General features: G+C 39.9%; 2 protein-coding genes across 3 annotated transcripts; one reads left to right on the top strand and one right to left on the bottom strand.

Annotated features, from left to right (window-relative positions):
- Positions 1 to 3,613: 3,613 nt before the first annotated feature.
- On the bottom strand, positions 3,614 to 21,165 carry TRAPPC3L (trafficking protein particle complex subunit 3L). Of its 2 annotated transcripts, XM_015858630.3 has the most exons (5): positions 20,965 to 21,165; positions 16,738 to 16,835; positions 13,831 to 13,930; positions 5,205 to 5,390; positions 3,614 to 4,181 (listed from the first exon to the last, which is right to left on the bottom strand). In XM_015858630.3, the coding sequence occupies exons 1-5, from the start codon at positions 21,004 to 21,006 to the stop codon at positions 4,065 to 4,067; spliced, it is 543 nt and encodes a 180-aa protein (XP_015714116.1). In that variant the 5' UTR covers positions 21,007 to 21,165; the 3' UTR covers positions 3,614 to 4,064. The 2 variants fall into 2 exon arrangements, with proteins under 2 accessions (XP_015714116.1, XP_085397922.1); XM_085541796.1 differs by lacking the exon at positions 3,614 to 4,181 and having other exon boundaries at positions 5,256 to 5,421; positions 20,965 to 21,132.
- On the top strand, positions 5,924 to 10,155 carry CALHM5 (calcium homeostasis modulator family member 5). The gene is made up of 2 exons (XM_015858624.3): positions 5,924 to 6,698; positions 9,382 to 10,155. Exons 1-2 carry the CDS (start codon positions 6,159 to 6,161, stop codon positions 9,769 to 9,771), a joined length of 930 nt encoding a protein of 309 aa, XP_015714110.2. The 5' UTR covers positions 5,924 to 6,158; the 3' UTR covers positions 9,772 to 10,155.
- Positions 21,166 to 21,207: the final 42 nt, after the last annotated feature.

Below are 21,207 nucleotides of genomic sequence, written 5' to 3'. Positions count from 1 at the left end.
GACAGTAACAAGTATCCAGTCTGTTACCCAGGAAGCACAATTATGCTTAATATATTTCAGTTCTCTCCTATTAAAGAACTCAATTTTTCACAGACATCTAGGAGGCACAAGAATTAAACACAAGAATTTCGGCTATTTTGACCATGGGGCAATCTACACTGCACCTGGAATGATGGCTGCTGATGCAAGCAGCCTGTCCCTGAGGGGTAAGAGGGTATTAGCTGAAGAATTAGCGGGACTCATTGATAGGTCTTTAAACTAGGAACGAAGGGGGAAGGGGGCAAAATAAGGGCTACTGGGGTTGAACGGTACATTCGAGGGATTGTACCAAACTCTGTGGGCAAAGATTGCAGAGTGCAAAAGGAGGGAGTAGGGCAGGGGGATGCTGGGGATGCCGCTGTTCTAGTGGATCCTGGTTCGCTTATGAAGGTGGTGAGACGGACAGCCCGGCTGAAGTGCCTTTATACTAATGCACGGAGCCTGAGTAACAAGCAGGAGGAACTGGAAACTGTGATGCACTCTGAAAATTATGACATTGTTGCTATCACAGAAACATGGTGGGATGACTCCCACAATTGGGATACTACCATCGATGGCTATAGGCTCTTTAGGAGAGATAGGCGAGGTAGGAAGGGTGGGGGAGTCGCCCTTTATGTCAGAGATTGGATAAACTGTGAGGAGCTCCCCATGAGAAACAGTCAAGAACAGGTTGAGAGCCTGTGGGTTAGGATTAGAGATGGGACTAATAAAGGTCAGCTGGTATTAGGGGTATACTACAGGCCACCTGATCAAGGGGAGGCTGCTGATGAGGCTTTCTTGCTCCAGATGCGTGAGGCGTCTGGCTCACGGGCTCTTGTCCTGGTGGGGGACTTCAACCACCCTGACATCTGTTGGGAAAACCACACGGCGAGCTGCAAGAGCTCCAGAAGGCTCTTGGAATCCATTGATGATAGCTTTCTGGTTCAGGTATTGGACAGACCGACCAGAGGTCAAGCGCTGCTGGACCTGCTGCTCACCAACGCTGAGGAGATCATCAAAGGCGTCAAGGTTGGAGGCTGCCTGGGCTCCAGCGATCATGCCCTGGTTGAGTTTGTGATCTCAAGCGATGTGGGCCTGGCAAAGAGCAGGACCAGGATGCTCAACTTTAGAAGAGCAGACTTCAAGCTACTCAATGGAATGCTGGCCAAGATCCCCTGGCGCGCTGCCCTCAAAGATAAGGACGTTGAGGAGAGCTGGCTACTGTTCAAGGATGCCCTCCTGGCAGCACAAGAGGTCTCCATTCCCCTGATTAAGAAAGTGGGCAGGAGAGGTAGAAAACCGGCATGGCTCAGCAAGGACCTGCTAAGAGAACTGAGGGTGAAGAAAGGGGTGTACAAGCTCTGGAAACAAGGCTGTGTCACCCGGGAAGAATACAGGGATGCCGTCCGAACTTGCAGATGTGGGATCAGGAAAGCCAAGGCGCAGGCAGAACTGAACTTGGCGAGGGATGTGAAAAACAACAAGAAAACCTTCTACAGGTACATTGGCCAGAAGAGACAGGCCAAAATGGACGTGCCTACTCTGGTAAATTTAAAAGGAGAAATGGCTTCAACAGATGAAGAGAAAGCTGAGGTGCTGAATGAGTTCTTCACCTCGGTCTTCACTGGTGGCCAGGATTCTAGTCTTTTTCACGTCCCTAAGTCTTGCACCCCCATACCTCCATGTGGGGACCAAGGAGGTAAATCCCTCCCCACTGTAAGGGTAGAGCAAGTCCGAGAGTGCCTCCTTAGACTGAATGAGTATAAGTCTATGGGGCCAGATGGCGTGCATCCCAGGGTCCTGAAGGAGCTGGCTGAGGTGGTTGCTGAGCCGCTCTCCATCATATTTGAGAAGTCGTGGCTGTCAGGTGAGGTCCCGGATGATTGGAGGAAGGGTCACGTCACTCCCATTTACAAGAAGGGGAGCAGGGACGACCCGGGTAACTACAGGCCGGTGAGTCTCACCTCTGTGCCTGGGAAGATTATGGAACAGATCCTCCTGGACAACATGCTTGATCACATAAAAAACAAGCATGTGATCCGAGACAGCCAGCATGGCTTCACCAGGGGAAGGTCATGCTTAACTAATCTTGTGGCCTTCTATGATGGAGTGACGGCGTTGGTGGATGAAGGGAAGGCGACCGATGTCATTTACCTGGACCTGAGCAAGGCCTTTGACATGGTCCCCCATCACATCCTCATCTCCAAATTGGAGGGAGGTGGATTTGATGGGTGGACAACTAGATGGATAAGCAATTGGTTGAAAGGCCGCAGACAGAGGGTGGTGGTCAATGGCTCTATGTCCAGGTGGAGGCCGGTAACAAGCGGCGTCCCTCAAGGGTCTGTCTTGGGACCGGTGCTCTTTAACATCTTTATTAATGACATCGATGAGGGAATGGAGTGCACCCTCAGCAAGTTTGCTGATGACACCAAGCTGAGTGGTGCAGTCGATACGGTGGAGGGAACAGATGCCATTCAGAGGGACCTTGACAGGCTGGAAAGCTGGGCTCGGGTGAACCTAATGAGGTTCAACACGGCAAAGTGCAAGGTTTTGCACTTGGGCCGGAAGAACCCCAGGCACCTGTACAGGCTGGGAGGAGTTGTCCTTGAGAGCAGCTCGGCTGAAAAAGACCTAGGGGTCCTGATAGATGAGAAACTTAACATGAGCCAGCAGTGCGCTCTGGCAGCCCGGAAAGCAAACGGGATCCTGGGCTCCATCAGGAGAGGGGTGGTCAGCAGGGATAGGGAGGTGATTGTCCCTCTCTACTCTGCTCTTGTGAGGCCCCATCTGGAGTACTGTGTCCAGGTGTGGAGCCCTCAGTACAAAAAAGATATGGAGATTTTGGAAAGGGTCCAGAGGAGGGCCACAAAGATGATCAGGGGGCTGGAGCACCTCCCCTATGAGGACAGGCTGAGGGAGTTGGGTTTGTTCAGCCTGGAGAAGAGAAGGTTGCGGGGTGACCTCATTGCAGCCTTTCAATACCTGAAGGGAACTTACTCCCAGGAGGGGAATAAACTCTTCGAAAGGGCTGACAATAGCAGGACACGGGGAAATGGTTTTAAGTTGAAGGAGGGAAGATTTAGGTTGGATGTTAGGGGAAAGTTCTTTACTAGAAGGGTGGTTAGGTCCTGGAACAGGCTGCCCAGTGAGGTTGTGGATGCCCCATCCTTGGAGGTGTTCAAGACCAGGTTGGACAGGGCCCTGGGCAACCTGATCTAGTAAATGTGTATGTTTGGTGGCCCTGCTAGGCAGGGGGGTTGGAACTACATGATCCTTGAGGTCCCTTCCAACCCGGGTAATTCTGTGATTCTGTGTGATTCTGAGGCAATAAACCTGCTCTGGAATGTTGTAAATTGGAAGTTAACAATGGGCCCTGAAATCAGCAGCAAGGTGTTCCTTGACTCAATGGAGCCAGGCCCATAGAAACACAGTAAAATTGTTCAGGACAGACTGAAAGCATCTGGGGAAAGTTATGCCTTATTTCTATCCCTGATGAGAAGGTCCTGTGAAAATGAAAGGCAGGAGGATGCCCAGTGTAAAGGACAGTGAGTGGCAAAACACTGCATACCAAAGCAGACAACTCACAGTGAGAAAATGCATGTTGTAGGATTTATTATACTTAACCACAGCCAGACAGGGAAATAAAGTATATCTTATTAACTGTGCTTTTAAACATCACAAAAACAAACAAACAAAAAAAAACACCCACAAAAAAACAAAGTCATGTTCACCTGAAAACAGTAGGTGTCTGAATGAATATTTTGCACCCAGCATGCACTGAATACTGACATAAAGCATCCATTCTGCTCAAGAGTATGGTTATGGGAAAAGGAAGAGTAAAGGCATTTTGATCTTTAGTACTGATATCTGTGCCAGGAGGATTAAGATTTTTGCTCTGACCTCATCTTTTCCTTCCAGATTTCTTCACCTCTCCAACATCTGGTGGTGCAGATGACTTAAGGAAACATTTCTACCCTGCATTTCATCCTCAGAAACAAAAGTTCTAAGGCATCCCTTAAAAAGATTTATTTTGACATTTCTTTCATTTATTTCTTCTTTGCTTTCTTGTCTTCAGCCTTCCTTAAAAATGTAATTCCTATTTCTGTCACAGCATCACCCCTCAGCCTGTCCTGCAGGAAGGTCACTTCTGCTGCCAAGTGTACCTAGGAAGAAGCAAAGAAGCACTGAGTTTGTCTCCTTCCTCTGGTGTAACAGCATTTTCATCTCTCTCTTACCACAAGGGGACCCTCTTTTACAGGTTTTGTAAAAAACAGATTTCATGATTTTTAAAAATATATTTTCAGACCAAATTAATAGAAGCCTACATACACTAGAATTAGCGTATGTTAATCAGTTAACCATCATTCCAGTGTTTTGCTTTGCTTTGAGAACAGAAGATCTGATTTTGTGATCACAAAATCTCCTGATCACTTACATAAGTTATTAATACTTCTGTAAATTGGTCAGATATCATATATATATCACATACTATGATTCTGGGACTGATTTACAGAAATAATGCTTACACAACTTTCAATTTCTTGAAACATAAGATGTGACAAATCATATACTTATTAACAAAAACACAATGCAGCCCAAATGTTATCATCCAGAAAATGGCACAGAAGTACTACAGCTCAGTGACATTCAGATTATGGCCTTTGTGTATTCTTTTGTAAAAGCCTTGAATGATTGGGGATGTCATCCGGTATACTTCTGATTATTTGTTTTTGTTCTCTGCATCCTCATTTCTGTTCTCTCTTTCACATGATGCTGCAGTTGTAATGCTGTTATGTGAGAAATTTTTATTGATTCTCACACATCAAGGATGGAAAGAGTCAGGGATGTTTTTACCAATAATATCTATGCAGAAAAAGTGAAATAGGATTGAGGAACAAATGGCAAGTCCAGCACAGCACGCTGGCTCCTCCTATTATTTTTAGCTAGCTTCTTGTCCCACCAGCCTTCAAAAAGGGCCCAGCTGAGAGACTGTGTTTAGTGAGCCAGCCTGTGTGCTTCTTGACCTCATGATCAGCCTGACCCTTTCAATTTCAGTTTAGACATTAAATCTGAGAAACAAATTTAATACTGGTAAGCTTCCTTCAGTTATCTGAGCAAGAGGTGTAGCATTTCTGCACCTCTGCATGTTAATAAAGAACAGAGAAAATGCACGTGTGCTTCCTTACCATTTCCAAGGCACCTCGAATCACTCCGCAGAGGAGGTTGCAGTAGCAAAGGGATGCTCGCTCCGCTGGCAGCTCCTCCACAAAGTCCACTAATGGGTTTTTGTCCAGGATTAAGGAGAATTCATTTCCTGCAGCACTACTGCAGCTCACACTGGGGGTGACCCCCAAGTACATCTTGAAAGCCACCTGCAAAAGGAGGATACTCAGCCACTTGAATCTGTTGGGCACAAACCAGAGGAGAAACTTTAGAATACAACATTCTGCAGACTAATTTTGCTCCAGGAAAGCAGGGGTAAGGAGCAGTTAGTCTTGAGATCATACTAGATTAATCTCTTCTGTGTTCTACTTTAATCACAAATTTGGAGTTATGTGATACTTTAGAGAAGTACACTGTAAGGCTGCTTGTTCTTTACTTGATGTTCCCGTATTTACAGCCCCATAAAAAAAAAGTTGTATTTTATTCCCTCATGCTTTCACAGTGTCGTTATGCTCTTCTGGAGCCATTAGCTCTATACTGGGCTCTACCTTGCCCTACATTGCCAGCAACTTTGATAATCACTGCTCAGGAACTCCTGTAACTGTTAAGTGTGTTTACTCAGTTCTCCATGTGCAGCCAAAATAAATAAATAAATAAATAAATAAGTGAAACTACAACTGAAACAAAAGAAGAAAGAGTAAAACTACAGGGATGTATTTGATAACAGGGCGGGATTTGCATCTCTGCCTCTACTGGTTAGTATTACTTTAAATATGCAACATCTGCTCTGCTGGTAGAGAGGTCCCATATGCATGCATTTTTACTGAGATCACTGTGTGACCCAGGCGGTGTTGAAGCACCAGGTTCACAGCAGCTGTTCTGTCTGTGGAGAGCTCTCCTGAAACACACAGCCACAGGCTGCTCCAGCTGAAGCTAAGTTTTGTTTTGTTTTTTTGCCTCTTTGGTGAGTATCAGACATGGATGGTTTCCGAACAATCCTGAAATTCTTTATGAACCGGAGAACTGCTATTGGCTACAGCGTTATGGCTCTGCTGACACTGGGAAGTGAACGTGCATTTTCTCTTGTTGCTTTCAGATGCCCCTGCAGCAATGAAAACTTCAAGTATGGTTTGGCTTTTCTCTTCTCTCCAGCTTTACTTTTGTTTGTTTTTGGATATTTCCTGAATAATAAGACCTGGAAGCTCTTCACAGGCTGCTGGGTGAACCCCAGAAAAATATTCCCCAAAGGGAATATCTGCCATTTCTTCATCATCTTTGGACAAATCACTTTAAATGCTCTGGTAGCCCCAGTGATGTGGCTTTCTGTGGCTTTGCTTAACGGGACTTTTTATGAATGTGCCATGAGTGGCTTGAGAAATCCTGCCTACTTAGATGCAATTTGCCACAACAAATCTGTGAAGTGCTTTGAGGAGCTGTACAAGGTGTCCTGTGACAAAAGCACCATGCCCTTTTCAGAGAGTGAGGAACTCAAGCTAACACTGCAGGCACACTCCCAGGTAAGAAAAACAAGAAAGAAGATATTGAAGTTCGCACTGCTGCTGTGAATCATCTAAGGAAGGTGTTAAAACCATTGGCTTTACATATAGTTTTGTCACAATGCAGCCCTGTAAAATTCAGTAATTGATATTTTAATTCCATTTGAACAATGACCTGTCTCTGGGGAGAGGGGTGGGCGGGTGGGCATGGGGGTGTGGATTCCACTGTAGTAAGGATCAGTAAAGTCAGACAGTTTAAAGCTGGTTTTCTGAAAGAAAAAAGCTCTGAAAAAAAGAACAGCACCGGACTGTTTAGTAGTCCAAATCAACAGGTATTACCCTATCTGAATGGTTTGTTACACTACAAATCCATATAACAATCATCTCCTATTATCATATCATTTATATCATTATATGTACCATAAGGAAATCTTAGATCGTTAGCAGTAGGAAAATACCGAAAAATCAGATTTGTGACTCACTGTCTAGATAACTTATTTCTGTTTGCATTTCTCAAGTTTATGATGCCAGATGAAAGCATCTTTTTGTCCTGCTTGCAAGAAGAAAGAAACACTAAAATGAAACAAGAGAATGCAAGGCTGAGATTACATGCTGCTATACTTGTGCATTACAGTTGTTTTCATTGTCTTGCAATGTAAATAAATTTAGAGATGAAAACAAAATAAAGGAAAGGAGAAAAAAATGCTATAGAAAATGATGGAAAGATTATTGTCAGCATATGTCAAGAAGCATTCTGTGGAGCCAGTAAGTTTTTATTAGATGATTGTATTCATCTGGAAATATTTCCTATCTGGGAGCTGTTTTTATTTTCATTTCCTCAGGCAAATAGGAAGAGATAATAGGAGACCACGAAGTGAGCAGAAAATGCATAAAATAATTCAAAATCATTCTTCCAAAATAGTCCCTAAAAATAATAGTTAGACAGACTTCCCTGTTCCCCCAGGGAAAATTCCCATGTTTCCATTGGCTAAATACAACTATTTACCAGGAGTTATTATTCCAACATTTATTCAAGAATTCCCATGAGGCAGATTGCAGCTTTTTGTGTCATCCCCATTAAGACAGTGCATGGGAAATCAGTTCCAGTTCATATGGGTCTCTGAAAATTAAATGATTTATTCCACATTGGAATTTGTCCCTTCATTTGGAAACAAGCATGTTTTGCAAATCTTGCACATCACAGTGGAAAAGGCAGGTGAAGCTGCTGGCTGTGACAGTGGCATTAGGTAAGAAAAACCTGCATCCACACCTCTGCTCTCCTTAAAGGAAATCATCCCACAAAAACAGTTGCTCACATTTTTTTCACCCTTATTCCTTGCTATAAATATGGAAGTTACTCTTTCCCTTAAAAAATTCTTAACATTATTTAGTAAAACTCAGAAGTAGCTACAAAGAACTTGAGGGATCCTGAAAAAAACTTGAGGGATCTCTGAAAATATGGCAACTATTTCTAATCAGTGTGTAAAAGAGTTGTGCTCTGTTTCAGTGCCAAGGCAGACCTGCTGATGGGTATGTTATTTCCTTTTTCTCTTGTTCTCTCCAGTCACAGAACTGAGCAAGAACATTTAAAAACAGTTTTGGAATGAAAAATGATTTTCCTCTACAAAGGGCTGACCTATCAAAGTCAAAAAACATTCACAGGAATGGGTTAGATTTCAGTGAATCTCCTAGAAAAAAGAAATGAAACAGACAAGGAAGAATTTATGTCAAGATTTTAATGTTAAAACATATATTCCTATTAACTAATTTATGCTAAAACATGGGATTTTTTTGTTGTTGTTTTTAATGAAATCTCAAAACAACACATTTAAGAATATTTAAAGTTTAAAAGGTTGATTGAGCTGGGAAAAAGGTTACTTATCCATTGTGTTTTTTTTTAGTTAGTCACAATTCAGAACTGTATTGCAATCCTAATTCTTGCTGAGTGATTCTATTTAATTTCTCAAGTGACAGAAACTCATTTACCATCCGGAGACTGTGCCTTTATATTCTACCTGTGCACTTCTCCCTCTATGTGGCAGAATTCAGCGAGCAATTCCAATATGCTACATGCCAGATCACTATATTTTGCAATAAATTCTCATCAAAATCCTCTCTCCATTGTCCAGATGTTATTACTTGCCCTCAGGTCCAATCCGTTTACTGTGCTAGCCATTATTCAGCTGGTGCATTATTTGACTGACCATTTAGACTCCTCTTAGATTTTTCTTTCTGTATGGTCTTGTATCTGAGGTCTGATTTGAGTTCATCTGTCCCTGAATTTGCTATTGCATTTGCACTGGTCTATTCAGCTGTTGTTATCCAAGTTCCCTTCATATAAGATAGGATCACATAAAACTAAGGCAAAGCCTATCTCTTGGTGGTCAGACAGCCTCTAGTATAAGCTATCTTTTTTTTTTTAGAGTTTTACCTCAAGAGCAACTTTCATTCACTTTCCTGAGAAAGAGACATCAAAATGAACAGTACAGAAAAGCCTCAGTCCTGACTTTTGTTTCATTTTCATTCAGATGTGTCAGCCTCATTAACACAAATGCCAGTCAACAAATGAAAACTGGGAAGATGTGTACGTGGTAGCTTTCCTAGAAGAGCAGCAGACCCACTGTACAAAGCACAGTCACTCTGACAGACATTCTTAAATAGTGTTCGCACTTTAACCTGAGGTCTGTTTCTTTTGTTTTCCCAGATTTTAGGCTGGTGTGTGATAGTGGCTATGGCTCTTTTCTCCCTGCTAACCACTTGCTGTGCCAGCTGCCAGTCGAAAGTCAGCCATCTCCAGCTGAAGTTCTGGAAGGTGTATGCTGAGAAAGAGAAGGAGCAACTGGAGCAGACCTTCCAGCTGTATGCCACCATGCTGAGCGAGAGAAACCTGAAGTGTTTTTTTGAGAACAGCAAGCCAGAAGTTATGCCCCTGCCAGCTTTTCAGGCATGGGAAGATGCTTCCCAGCTCCATACTTTCAGCAGTAGCAAACAGCATTACAGCACAATTCACAGGCTAGTAGAAGAAGGCCAGAAAGAAGTCAGTGAGGAAAGAGAGACAACATATGACTTCGTAGACAGAAGGGAAATACCATAGATCACATATATCTTCAGTCTTTTTCTACTGCACTAATATAGCATACTTCTAGCTTCTTTAATGTGTATATTTTCTTTCACAGTGGCCCTTTTCTTCATGATTACATTCAGTCCCTGTTTCATACTTGCATTTTATTTTATTTTTTGATGAAATGAAATTACTTCTCAACAACAGTGAAGACTGCAGTACTCACTAGTGCTTCAGGCTCATGCCCTGCTGATATCATTGGCTCCAGATCAAGAGACAACAGCAAAAAGGATTGAATAATGACTTTTGAGAGGGTTTGAACAATATCCTATGTAAAAGATGCTATAGCACACCTGTCCTGTATAAATCAAATGGCTATCACAAAGCAATGCAATTTGAAATGGGTGGACACAATAATAGAAGTTTGTTGCTTTCTTACAGTCCACAGAAAGTAAAGGTTTTGCTACCAGATCATTTCCAGTTACAGGAAGTATTGAGACACAGAGATGTTTGGCTACTCGGGGCATCTCAGTGTCTTTGGTCTCCTGTTGCATGTAGAACACCACAGATGGTCTCCTTGATAACCCGTCCTCCTTATTCCTGGGATGTCTTTGGGGGACACTGAACAGTGATTTCACTTCACAGTGAGATACCAGGTAATTACTGGGACAAATCTTGCAGTCAAACTTTTAGGTACCAATAATTTTGAAGGGCATTTCTAATGCTGCATAGAACCACCAATGAATACTAGGCCTGCAGTCAGGATAAGATAGAGGACTTGGAAGACAGTTCCGTGTTTTAAGATGAGAAAATACTTTTGCAGAGGACTGATTTTCATATTTTTTGACATCCTAGGAAATGGTGATTGTGTCTGGAGCCAGAGATGCAAGCAGGTCATCCAGGTGGGGCACAGTCCCTGCTGTGGATAAGGCTTCTCATTCCATAGATTTCTGCTTCACTTCATTCACGTGGAATGTACAACATGGTTCTCACATTGGGTACGTGAGCCTTTGCAAATGCTATATAAAAGGCATCACATTTCTGCCAAGTTCCTCTCCCTGAAATTACTCGGCGGGCTTTTATGCAGGATTTTACTGCCAGGCTCCCTGAGTCTGCAAAGAATCATAGCTTTGCACAGCTCTAATCAGGCTCTTATCAACAAAACAATATGCATTACCCAGCTCTTCACATACTCACTGTGTTTCTTGAGAAAAAAAAAAAAATCTATCTGCATTTACAGACCATTAATTTTTTAGTTCCACTATTTACTTAGACTTCTTTTGGTGGTTTTTTTTCTGTATATTAAGAAGTTTTTTTGCTCTTTGAGTAGTTTTACTGTTTGTTTTTTTCATCCTAGCTGCCTCACTTTGCAGCAGACTTACGTTATGTTATGCACCTCAATGTACATGCTGCAGCTGAAAGCCTAGAGGCAAGCCTGCCAAAATTAAAGTCATGACAGCAAGCAGGTTTGGCAACAGTGAGACAGACCTGCAGGTTGTCACAGAACTATGGCCTTTCACTTCACTAAATTCATGGCAGAAAATAACCAGAGCATGGGCGAAGCTCTGGGTATGTGTGATTACAACAGACAGGAAGGATGCTGTTTGTAAAAGCCCATATCACAGGTATTCTGATCTCACCCAGAAAACTATTCACAAACTAAGCTTTATTGGTGTAATGGCAGGGAGTTTGGAACTAGATGGTCTTTAAGATCCCTTCTTACTGTAGCTATTCTATGATTCTATGATTCCCTTTGATTTGTTCTCTTTACTTATTTTCTTCTGACATTCGTACAATCAGTCTCATACTGATCCTGTAGGATTTTGTATCCTGCAGAAGATGATGATCTTTATTATATGCAGTTTAAAAGGAGAGACAAAGCCTTCCAAAAGAATCAAATGCTGGCTTTTACTTCAGGCCTACTGAAAGAAAAATCATTTCTATTCCTCTGCTAAATTTTCCTTCCCAAAGCTGTCTGTTTACCTCACCAGCACCAAAGAAACCCAGAGCAAGCAAGGATGAAACAGAGAGTGCACTAAGTAGATTAAAAAGCTGATATGTTTATATAAGGAACAGGTTGGGTTGAAATAATGATGGGTTCTCTACTGTTCAGTAAGATCTGGGAAACAAAGGTTAAAGCATGTGTAGAAGATGAGGGAAAGGTGGGAGGACCAAGCGGACAATTTTTCTTCCACAGGAGGTAGAAAAGGAGCACTCCCCTCACTCTCCCTTTGCTGCATGCTTACATGTGATTTGTACTGAGAGTGTGAGGAGATGCTGGCTGCAGCTATCAACCCTCTGTTCTGGTCTGCTGAGAGCAAGATGCACTTAACAGCCCTATGGCATGAAAGATCTGATGGTTTTGGCTAGCCAGCTGCAGGGGGCTGCTGCTTCTGCATTCCCTTTTCCCTGTGCCTCATAGCATGGTCTCTACTTTGGAAGTACAGCTGCTGAGTGCCGAGTACTATGACAAGTGCCTGGTTGGAGCCTCAGTATCTCAGTGAACTTTGTTCCCAGGGCAGTGTTATTTTAGCTCTGCTCTACTTCCAAAATGTCTGTGATTTAATGCAATTGCCATGTGGTTCTTGGAATACTTCTATCAAAACAGGCAAAAATAAATTACAGTTTGACCTATTTTTTTTCAGAAAGAATCTGATTTTGGCAAATTTAACTCTATTCCTAAATCAGTTATCACAAAAAGCTTTTTTGTATCAACGCTGTCACAGAATTAAAGTTAAGCAGCTGCCACAGAAGATCATTTTCAATACTATTAAAAACAAAGTGATCAAAAAAAAGAAGCAGAATTGACATTTTCTCTCAGAAAATTTAGATTTTGTATTAACTTTGATTCCTGTCAAATGAGTCCACAAATAAACAGGAAGCATCTGGTCTCTTTCTATTCCACATTCAGTATTCCAATTTACTCACTTCTTCCCATCAGTGAGAACCAGTTTTCTCAGTTAATTTATCTTACCTCTTTTTCCGCTATCTGCTGCTCAGATTCTAAGCCTTACTTACAAGGACAATGACTAGTTAAATGTGTGAGGCCCTCATATGTTTTTGATTTAGTTTCATCTGGGCTTTGAATTATGGTATGACAAATCTTTCAAAATTCTGTTGTTAAAATTTCTGGTGCAAAAGATGACTTACATGGAAACTATGCAAATTCAGCAGCTGCTTTGCAGTGTAATAGAGCACAAAATGAAGGCAAAATTGAAAATTATATAGTGCAGATTTTTTAACTGTCTCAGTAATATAAGTAAGTGATTCACGTGCATACATAAGTAATTCAACAATTAAATAAGAAATGAGCTTTTATTATTTTATTATATAACTTTTTAAAGCCAGGCTGCCTGGAGAGAAACTCCTTTAAAACTATCATGCACAGCTTCCCTAGGAGTAGAACAAAGGCCTCTCAGTCTTCCTTTGGGACTCCAAAAGAGAGAGAAGTGAAATAAATAAACCATTTCAAAAGTTACATTTATAAATTTTCCTCATTTCCATCTGTATGAATTAGAATAAAAAAGAATATATGTTTAGATGAATATATAGGCTCTTCATCAAAATGAGCCTACATGAAGAAAAACAAACAGAACTGTTTCTTGAAAATGTGACTTGCAACTCTATGGGATTATATGTTGCTTAACATCAAACAAGAAATCCATGCAGTCAGCATTTAAAGTGTACCACAACCTTCTTTCAGATTCTCATACTGTCCTCGACTCAGATACAAAACTACTACGAACATGAATCAGTATTGTGGTTCTGATGACCCAGAAGCAAACTTGCCATTATCATAACCAACTGCAAAATTCTTATCTCATTAAGCATCACAGTTTTTGTTCTGTGTTTTAGTGCTTTAGGGACTGATATCTTCTCTCAAGAAGAAACTCTGTGAGCTAGTAAGCTGAAGTGAAATAGTACATAAAAGCTATATTTCACACAAGTAAAGCATGGGTGTGACTGTAGAAGTAAAACAATCCTCACATAGCAGAAAATGCAAGTAACACTGTTATGGAGCAAACTGATAGAGAAAGTAAAGCTAAGACAACTGAGGATAGCAAAGCTCCGAAGAACATAGATCTTAATTACCTGTGCAATCATGTCTGCCGTTTCAGAATAACTGCGACACCGTTTCACATCTGAATGAGCTAAAAAATCATCTATCAGTCTTATGCCAATGCCGTAACCCCTAAGGGGAGAACAAAGAAAGTTAGCATTCAAAAAGGGATAGCTTTCCCACCTGTCATCCTCCTAATCTGTTTTGTGTTCTTTCTCCATTAAAAAACAAAAACAAACAAACAAAACTAACAAAAGAGACATGCTTCTAAATGAACGGTTTTAAGAGCATCAGACTTTGTAGTCTAGATTCTTCTTTCTAACATATTTTACAACACACTAGGACATAGTTCATGTAGTTGTATAGGGAACTATACTCCTTTAACCATGATATCCCCAGCAAGCAAAGCATAATGCGAATGTTGTCTACATACACGTGCATATGTGTATTTGCATATATTAGAAATTATATGAATGAGCATAATATACATAAATATTAATATAAATATAATATTCATTATATTTATATATCATTATTATTATATATTATGTAAATATAAAATTATGTTAAATTCATATAAGTATAAATATTGATATTAATATTAATAGAAATTTAACATAAATTAATATAAATATACATAAATAATATCTAGTGAAGGCTGATTGACACTCTTCTGTCAATAAAGGATAACACAGAACAGGATTTCTCCATTCCTGTGCAATCCTCAGAGTTTATGTCACACCACCTCTGTGGAAAAGAACAAAGCAACAGTCCCTTTCAGTCACAGCACTTGTACATGCATTGGCATGGACTTTGGCAAATATCTATTTCCTTTATCCTCTTATCTTTTCATCTCTGTCTTCATTCTTCCTTCACAATCCCCTCTAACACATTTTCTCCCTTCATCTAATGGTTGAGAATGAATCCAGAAGTGGATATTTAATATACAGTTTCAGTGCACCACTACCTTTATTTTCTATTTAAAATACTGCAAGTTCAGAGAAATTAGGTTAAAAAAAAACAGAAGTTAATGACGATTTTTATTAAACAAAAATTAATTCCTAGCTCTTACATGTTAACAGAATTCAGTAGCTGCACAGAGTGAATAATAAATATTATCACTTCAATCATTTTTGGAACAAAAACCAAAGTTTATGCAATTGACAGAAATGTCACATAAAATATCTGAAAAAACTCAGAAATTATTTTAGGGATCTTCACATGTTCATGCATGCGGATATTTTTATTTCTTCCTGTGTGCCAGGGGCCTTACACCTTCAAGATGGCAGGCTGCAGTCAGTGGAACTTCTTACTGGTTTTGTAACACATCTTTGAAAAGAAGCCAAAGAGTGATCTGATGTTCAGTGTGATGACAAGACGGAATGTGGCATTTGGCAGCATGAGGTTCAAAACTGCAGCATGTTATGCATCAGAAAATGATGAAATTTTTATCACATAAATATCAATATCAATTAGGCTGGTAAATAAGTAATCAGCAGTTAGCAAGGCATGCATTAGTGATGCACAGATTTTCAAATTTTATGCATTAGGTTTGCAAAGTTAAAAGAATAATAAATTTACAAGCAGCAATTTGGCAACTATACAGTGAAAAACATTCGTCTCACTACAGATTGTGTATGTGCACTTATACAGAGGGAGAGACCAGAACTTTCCCATCTGCTACAGATCTTCACGCAATATTCTGCTACAATATTTCCTCCCAAAGTGAGGCTGTTTCTGTTGTCCCAGTAGTAAAACTGTTCATATTGCAGCAATAAAATCTGTCAATATTTTATCAAGTCTTTCTATTTAGTGAGAAAGATAAAAAGATTTTATAGAGACAGGTGTAAGAACAAAACCACAAGGATCAAAATACATCTATGCACCTTTCAAAAATAGCCTTTCCTAATTTCTACCGTAACGTCAGAAATAAGTCTTCTTTTGTGGTGTTGTTTTGTTTGTTTATCCTTTTCTCAATGTATGATTTCTATTAGAGCTGAATGAGGGTTTCAAATCAAATAACTATTTGAGGGATGTTGTTTCTTCACAGTTTGTGAACAAATTTCTTTATCAGATCAATGATATTTTACTTACTTCCATGGACAACTATTGGACTATCACCTCATTGTAACCTTTTAGTTAAGAGTGAAGCATCCATAATCCAGTAGAGCACCCAAGCGAGAGATCTGAATTATACCCCTCAAGGAAGGGTGTTAGCTATAGAAGTCTGTTGACTTGGTCACCTAAAACAAATTCCTACAACTTTGAATTATTATTACTTCTTAGCGTCCAAGTCAGAAAACCACTTTAGGTGAGGGGAAGTCAAAAGAAGGCTGTGTGAAGCACTGCTTAACAGACTGCCAGAGAACTTGTTGATGTCCCATCTCTGGTTGTGTTCAAGGCCAGGTTGGATGAGTCCCTGGGCAATCTGATCTGGTGCCTGATTTAGTGGCCAGCAATCCCCTGCCAGCAACTGGGGATTGAAACTAAAATGATCTTTGAGATCAGTCCCAACTCAAGCCATTCTATGATTCTATGTTAACTTGGAAACACCTGTGAAAAGCAAAAAGCTTTAGTAGTTTGAAATGACATGTATGTGAAAGAGTGGAAGAGTCAATGTAGAAGCTGAAGATTAGTACATGGAAATGGATGAAATTTAGAAGCCTATTTTATTAATTAATTGATCAAAAAGTTAACGAAGAACATGTAAAAACAATTAAAAAAATCCTGATGTGTTTCTTCTGAAATTTAAAGATAGCTGCTCATCATAATTCACAAATTAATGTTTCTATTGACAGAATATTTAACTTTACACACAGGTTGTCTGTAATCCTTGACAGTGCTGGAACCCATAAGACAGGAGAAACAAAGCTGAATGGTAATATATAGGTGATCAAATTGCATTATCAAGGAGGCTGAATATTTAATGCAGTACTTACATTTTGTCTAAACAACTGTTGACATCTTCGTCTTTTTCATAGTCCTTACACAGCTGGGCTACCAAGGCCCCGTATGTGAGCACAAAAAGTTCTCTGCTCTGCAAGAGAAAGTCAGAAATTGAAAATGAAACAAATTATAATCAAATTTTTCACTGTTTTGTGTTGGGTTTTTTTTTGTTTTTTTTTGTTTTTGTTTTTTTGTATGTGTGTGTTTCTTTTTTGGGCTGCTACTATATTAAAACAAACATTTACAAATTCCATTTATATTAATAAAGAGGCTTCCGTCCACTGACATGTAATCACAGAAGTCCGTGATTTAACTATGGCAGAGGCTGACTTGATCATCACTTGAGTATGTACAGGGATTTTTTTTTGTCAGAAAAACCATTTAATTCACTAGATTCACTAAATTCACTAAAGTATGATTGGTCTGACTCAAATCATCAGCTGATTTCCTTCCAGAAAGATTAGTAAATATAAAAAAATATTAGCTCAGAATAATGGAAAATTTCTGTAATTCAGCACAAGTATAAAGAATAACTATAAACAAAGAAGAAAAGAATCAATACTACTGACATTTTTTCTTCTTCACAAGTCTTTACAAGTAATCAGAGAACACCCCAAATTGGATGGGATCCACAAGAACCACAGAGTTCAACTTCTGACTCCACACAGAGCCACTCTAACTTAGTGTCAATACCAGCTCTCCAAATACCCAGACAGATGCATTGTGATAATACTTCCATCACTCATAAGCAAGCAAATAGGCATTGCTGCTAATGTGGCCTGCTTTTGAAGTTTCGTATCCTGTCAAACAGAGGGTAAAAGCCTGTAGTTTCTGAAAAAGACTTGATTACCTACATTTGGAAACACTGATTTCTTTTGAAGGATTTGTCTGCATTAGGAAATGTAATGTCAGTTATCTAACATCATAACTAAGTTAATTTCAACACATATTTGATAAATATACAGATTTATGTTTTTCCCTTCATTTAGCAAGTGGGTCTCCCTTTTCCAAAGTAGTCTTAGGCAAATTTTCTGGCCCAGATTTATAGCCATCGTTTGCTTATGCAGTTCCTCTACAGCCAGGTATGGTTGGCAGGAGTGTGCTGACTGGAATGGTGTGTCCGGTTCTGGGCTCCCCAATACACAAAAAACAGGGATCTCTGGAAAGAGTCCAGCAGAGGCCCACAAAGATTATAAAGAGCACTTCTCTTATGAGGAAAGGCTGAGCAACGTGGGTGTGTTTAGCCCTGAGAAAAGAAGACTGAGAGGGGATCTGATCAGTGTCTATAAATATCTAAGGTGCAGGAGGAAAAGGGATGACACCAGACTCTTTTCACTGGTGTGTGGTGATAGGACAAGGGGAAATGTCCACAAAGCCTAGAAATTACCTCATAAATATGTGTAAGAACTTCTTTATGGTGAGGGTGACAGAGCACTGGAACAGGCTGCCCAGAGTGGCCATGGAGTCTCCTTATCCGGAGATATGCAAGACCCACCTGGACACCTACCTGTGCGACCTGGACTAGGGAGTCTGCTTTGTCAGGGAGGCTGGAATTGATGATCTCTAGAGGTCCCTTCCAACCCCTACATTTCTGTGATTCTGTGACTGGTCTGAATGACTAAAATAATGTCACCAAAATTATCTGAATTGTTTTCAGCACACTGCTGGACATTACTTACAGTTGATGTTAACAACAGAAAAATTACATCAACTGTTCCATCACTCAGTTGCTACCAGAAAATTGTGACTGAAGGATAAATTCTTCTACATGGCACATGGTGCTGGACATGATTTCAGGCACAGAAATGCTCTTATTTATTGACATGACTAAGATACACTCACTTGTGATTTGAGGAATGTAGAGAACAGCCCAGACCTATATGAAAATGCTTATTATTTTCTGCAATATAATAAAAGTGCATTAGGATATCTATTAGAAGAACAAGAGGATTTTTCCCTGAAATTATTTTTTACATACAGACATGTACATATATACATGCATACATACACATATAAAGAAAAATTGTATTTCTAAACTTTCAGTTCCAGAACATCAAGATCATTGTACACCATGTGATCTGCAGAGAAAGGGAATAGATTGCTATGTAAATGTTAGTACTGCAATATTTAAAGAATTATAGGGGGAAAAGTGCCACAGGTTCATGCAATTCTACTTTTTTTTTTTTTTTTTTTTATGAACACCAAAATGAAGTAAAAAAAATGTGATGCTCTGAAATGTAAATGCAGTTTAAAGGAACTTATATATCATATTGGCAAGAATGAGTTTCACAGCCAAGTCAGATGAAATATTGGCCTATGGCTTACTTTCCTCAGTCTTGCCATACCAAATCTCTTTTTGATGTGGCTCCAAACGGTAACTGAGAATACTGGATTGACATTCGGTTTCCCTGTCTCCTCACATTCCTCTTCTTAATTTGTAATGAGAGAGTAGGCAATTGAAAGCAGTCACCTACAAATTAGGTGGTTAACATTAAACAAAACAAACCCTGTATTTGATGTGAATGATATAGCAAGATTGGCTAAAGCACAGGTAACCATTATGAAAAGACAGTGTCTGAGTTTCTCAGTACAGAAGATGTAGTTGGTATGGCTCTGTCTCATGAGCAACACTGTGGAGATGGGCAAAGATTACAGCCACCTGTCAAAGGAATATATAGAAAGCATGGGAAGCACTGGGATCCTTAGCTGTTCATTGATCCGGAATAAAGTTATCTTCCCTTCTCACCTAAGTCATGATCCTAATGGATCACATCTACGGCACTGCTGAACTGACTGTATCTAGCTGGCGTAGTAGCTGGTCTATAGATCTGAGAGACTAGGTTGACTGTCATTAAATTATTGGACAGAAATTAATCCATAGGAATGCTGCAAGCCTGTGACATGTGGGCGTATAAGAAATGCTTTTTATTTATAGTCAGTGGACAAAATAATAGTAAATGCCAATGAAAACAATGGAACAGGAAGAATGGCTTGGCAGAAAAACCCTTTCCTGCTCCCACTACATCAACAGCTTGAAGTTTAATAAATGTTTCCATTTTAATGTCACTTGCCAAAATGTTAAGTGGTGTGGAATTGTATCTTAAAGTCACCTTGGTGATAACTCCTGTTTACAATAGCATTACACACTTCAGCAAATTCTCATAAACAATTTTTTAATGCATTAAGTGGACATTATACAGATTCTGTATTGTTCTAGTCTCAACAGGTCAGTGTTGCAGTAAGACAAATGCCTTAGAGAAACATAAGCACAGTGTAACAACATAATTGACATCATTGGCCACTCTTTCAGTCTATTGGAGAAAGAATCTATTTGTTTGACATCTTTTTTCCATGAACTAATATAAGTTTATTATTTTACACACACACACACACACACACACACACACGTATATATACATACATATATACATATATATATTTCCCCAGTGGAGACCTTTGTCATCTGCTAATTCTTTTCTTCTCAGGAATAGCTACAATAATGTCTTGGAGGCTTCTTTTCCACTTTTCCACTGTGCTTATACATCAAAACTCACCATTAACCACCCAGAAAGCCCTGAGGCTCTAAGTTCTTGAAGAAAGATGTGGGCAGAATTGAACATCCAAACACAAAACAGATTTCATTTTGCACTTAATTTAATGACTACATAAACACAGAGACACATACACTCATCCGACATTTCTATTTTTGACCCTAATGCTCCCTGGAATAATTAAGTCTTCTGCTTCTGAATATACTCCTATATAAGTTACTGAAGAGTCAGTAACTTTGTGTCCATGTCTTTCTAAGCCTATTTAGGTCTTCAGAATCAAGGATGAATTAAAAAATAGTAATAATTAAAAAAGAAAAAGAAGTCAAGCCCCTGATAAGACAATAATTTTGTGTACAATTATTTATTGGCAACCTCATCTCTTTAGTTTGTTATACAGGTGTGTCACACTTACACTTCTAAGCACTTCTAAGCACATAAATTTACTGCCTCCAGTGGGGTACAAAAGACCACCCTCCTGATCCCTGCAACAAGAACAGTCCCTTCTACTCTGGGCAGCAAGCCCCTCAGTCTAATACTGGCAAACTCACTTCCATCCCATCTGTACTTTCAAGCTGTTCAGAAATATTTCTGTACAAAACACATCAATACAGTAATAGCTCATTCCTTCTCCATGCACTATTTCAGTTGCACATAGCAAAAACATCTTACTATTTTGTGGCTGTCCTGCTTTCTTCCCGGAGGCCGTGACATGTTGCTTGTGTAAAGCCTGACGTGTGTGTCAGGTTATACTGTTCCTTCTTCAAACAGCATTTTCTTTTTCCCTCTCCTAAAGGTCTCTCTTTTCTTCTGCCTTTTGCATGAGATATGCTCACTGCAGTCTATAGTGCTTCTGATGCTCCTCCTATCCTCTACGTGTACAGAGCCCTTAGGGAGGAATGAGGCTGGCAGACC

Source organism: Coturnix japonica, chromosome 3 (assembly GCF_054131305.1).
Source record: "Coturnix japonica strain WE chromosome 3, WE-NBRP24, whole genome shotgun sequence".
Taxonomy (NCBI): Eukaryota; Metazoa; Chordata; class Aves; order Galliformes; family Phasianidae; genus Coturnix; species Coturnix japonica.
The sequence above is the reverse complement of the archived record's forward strand: the minus strand, read 5'-3'. Positions and strand labels throughout refer to the sequence as shown.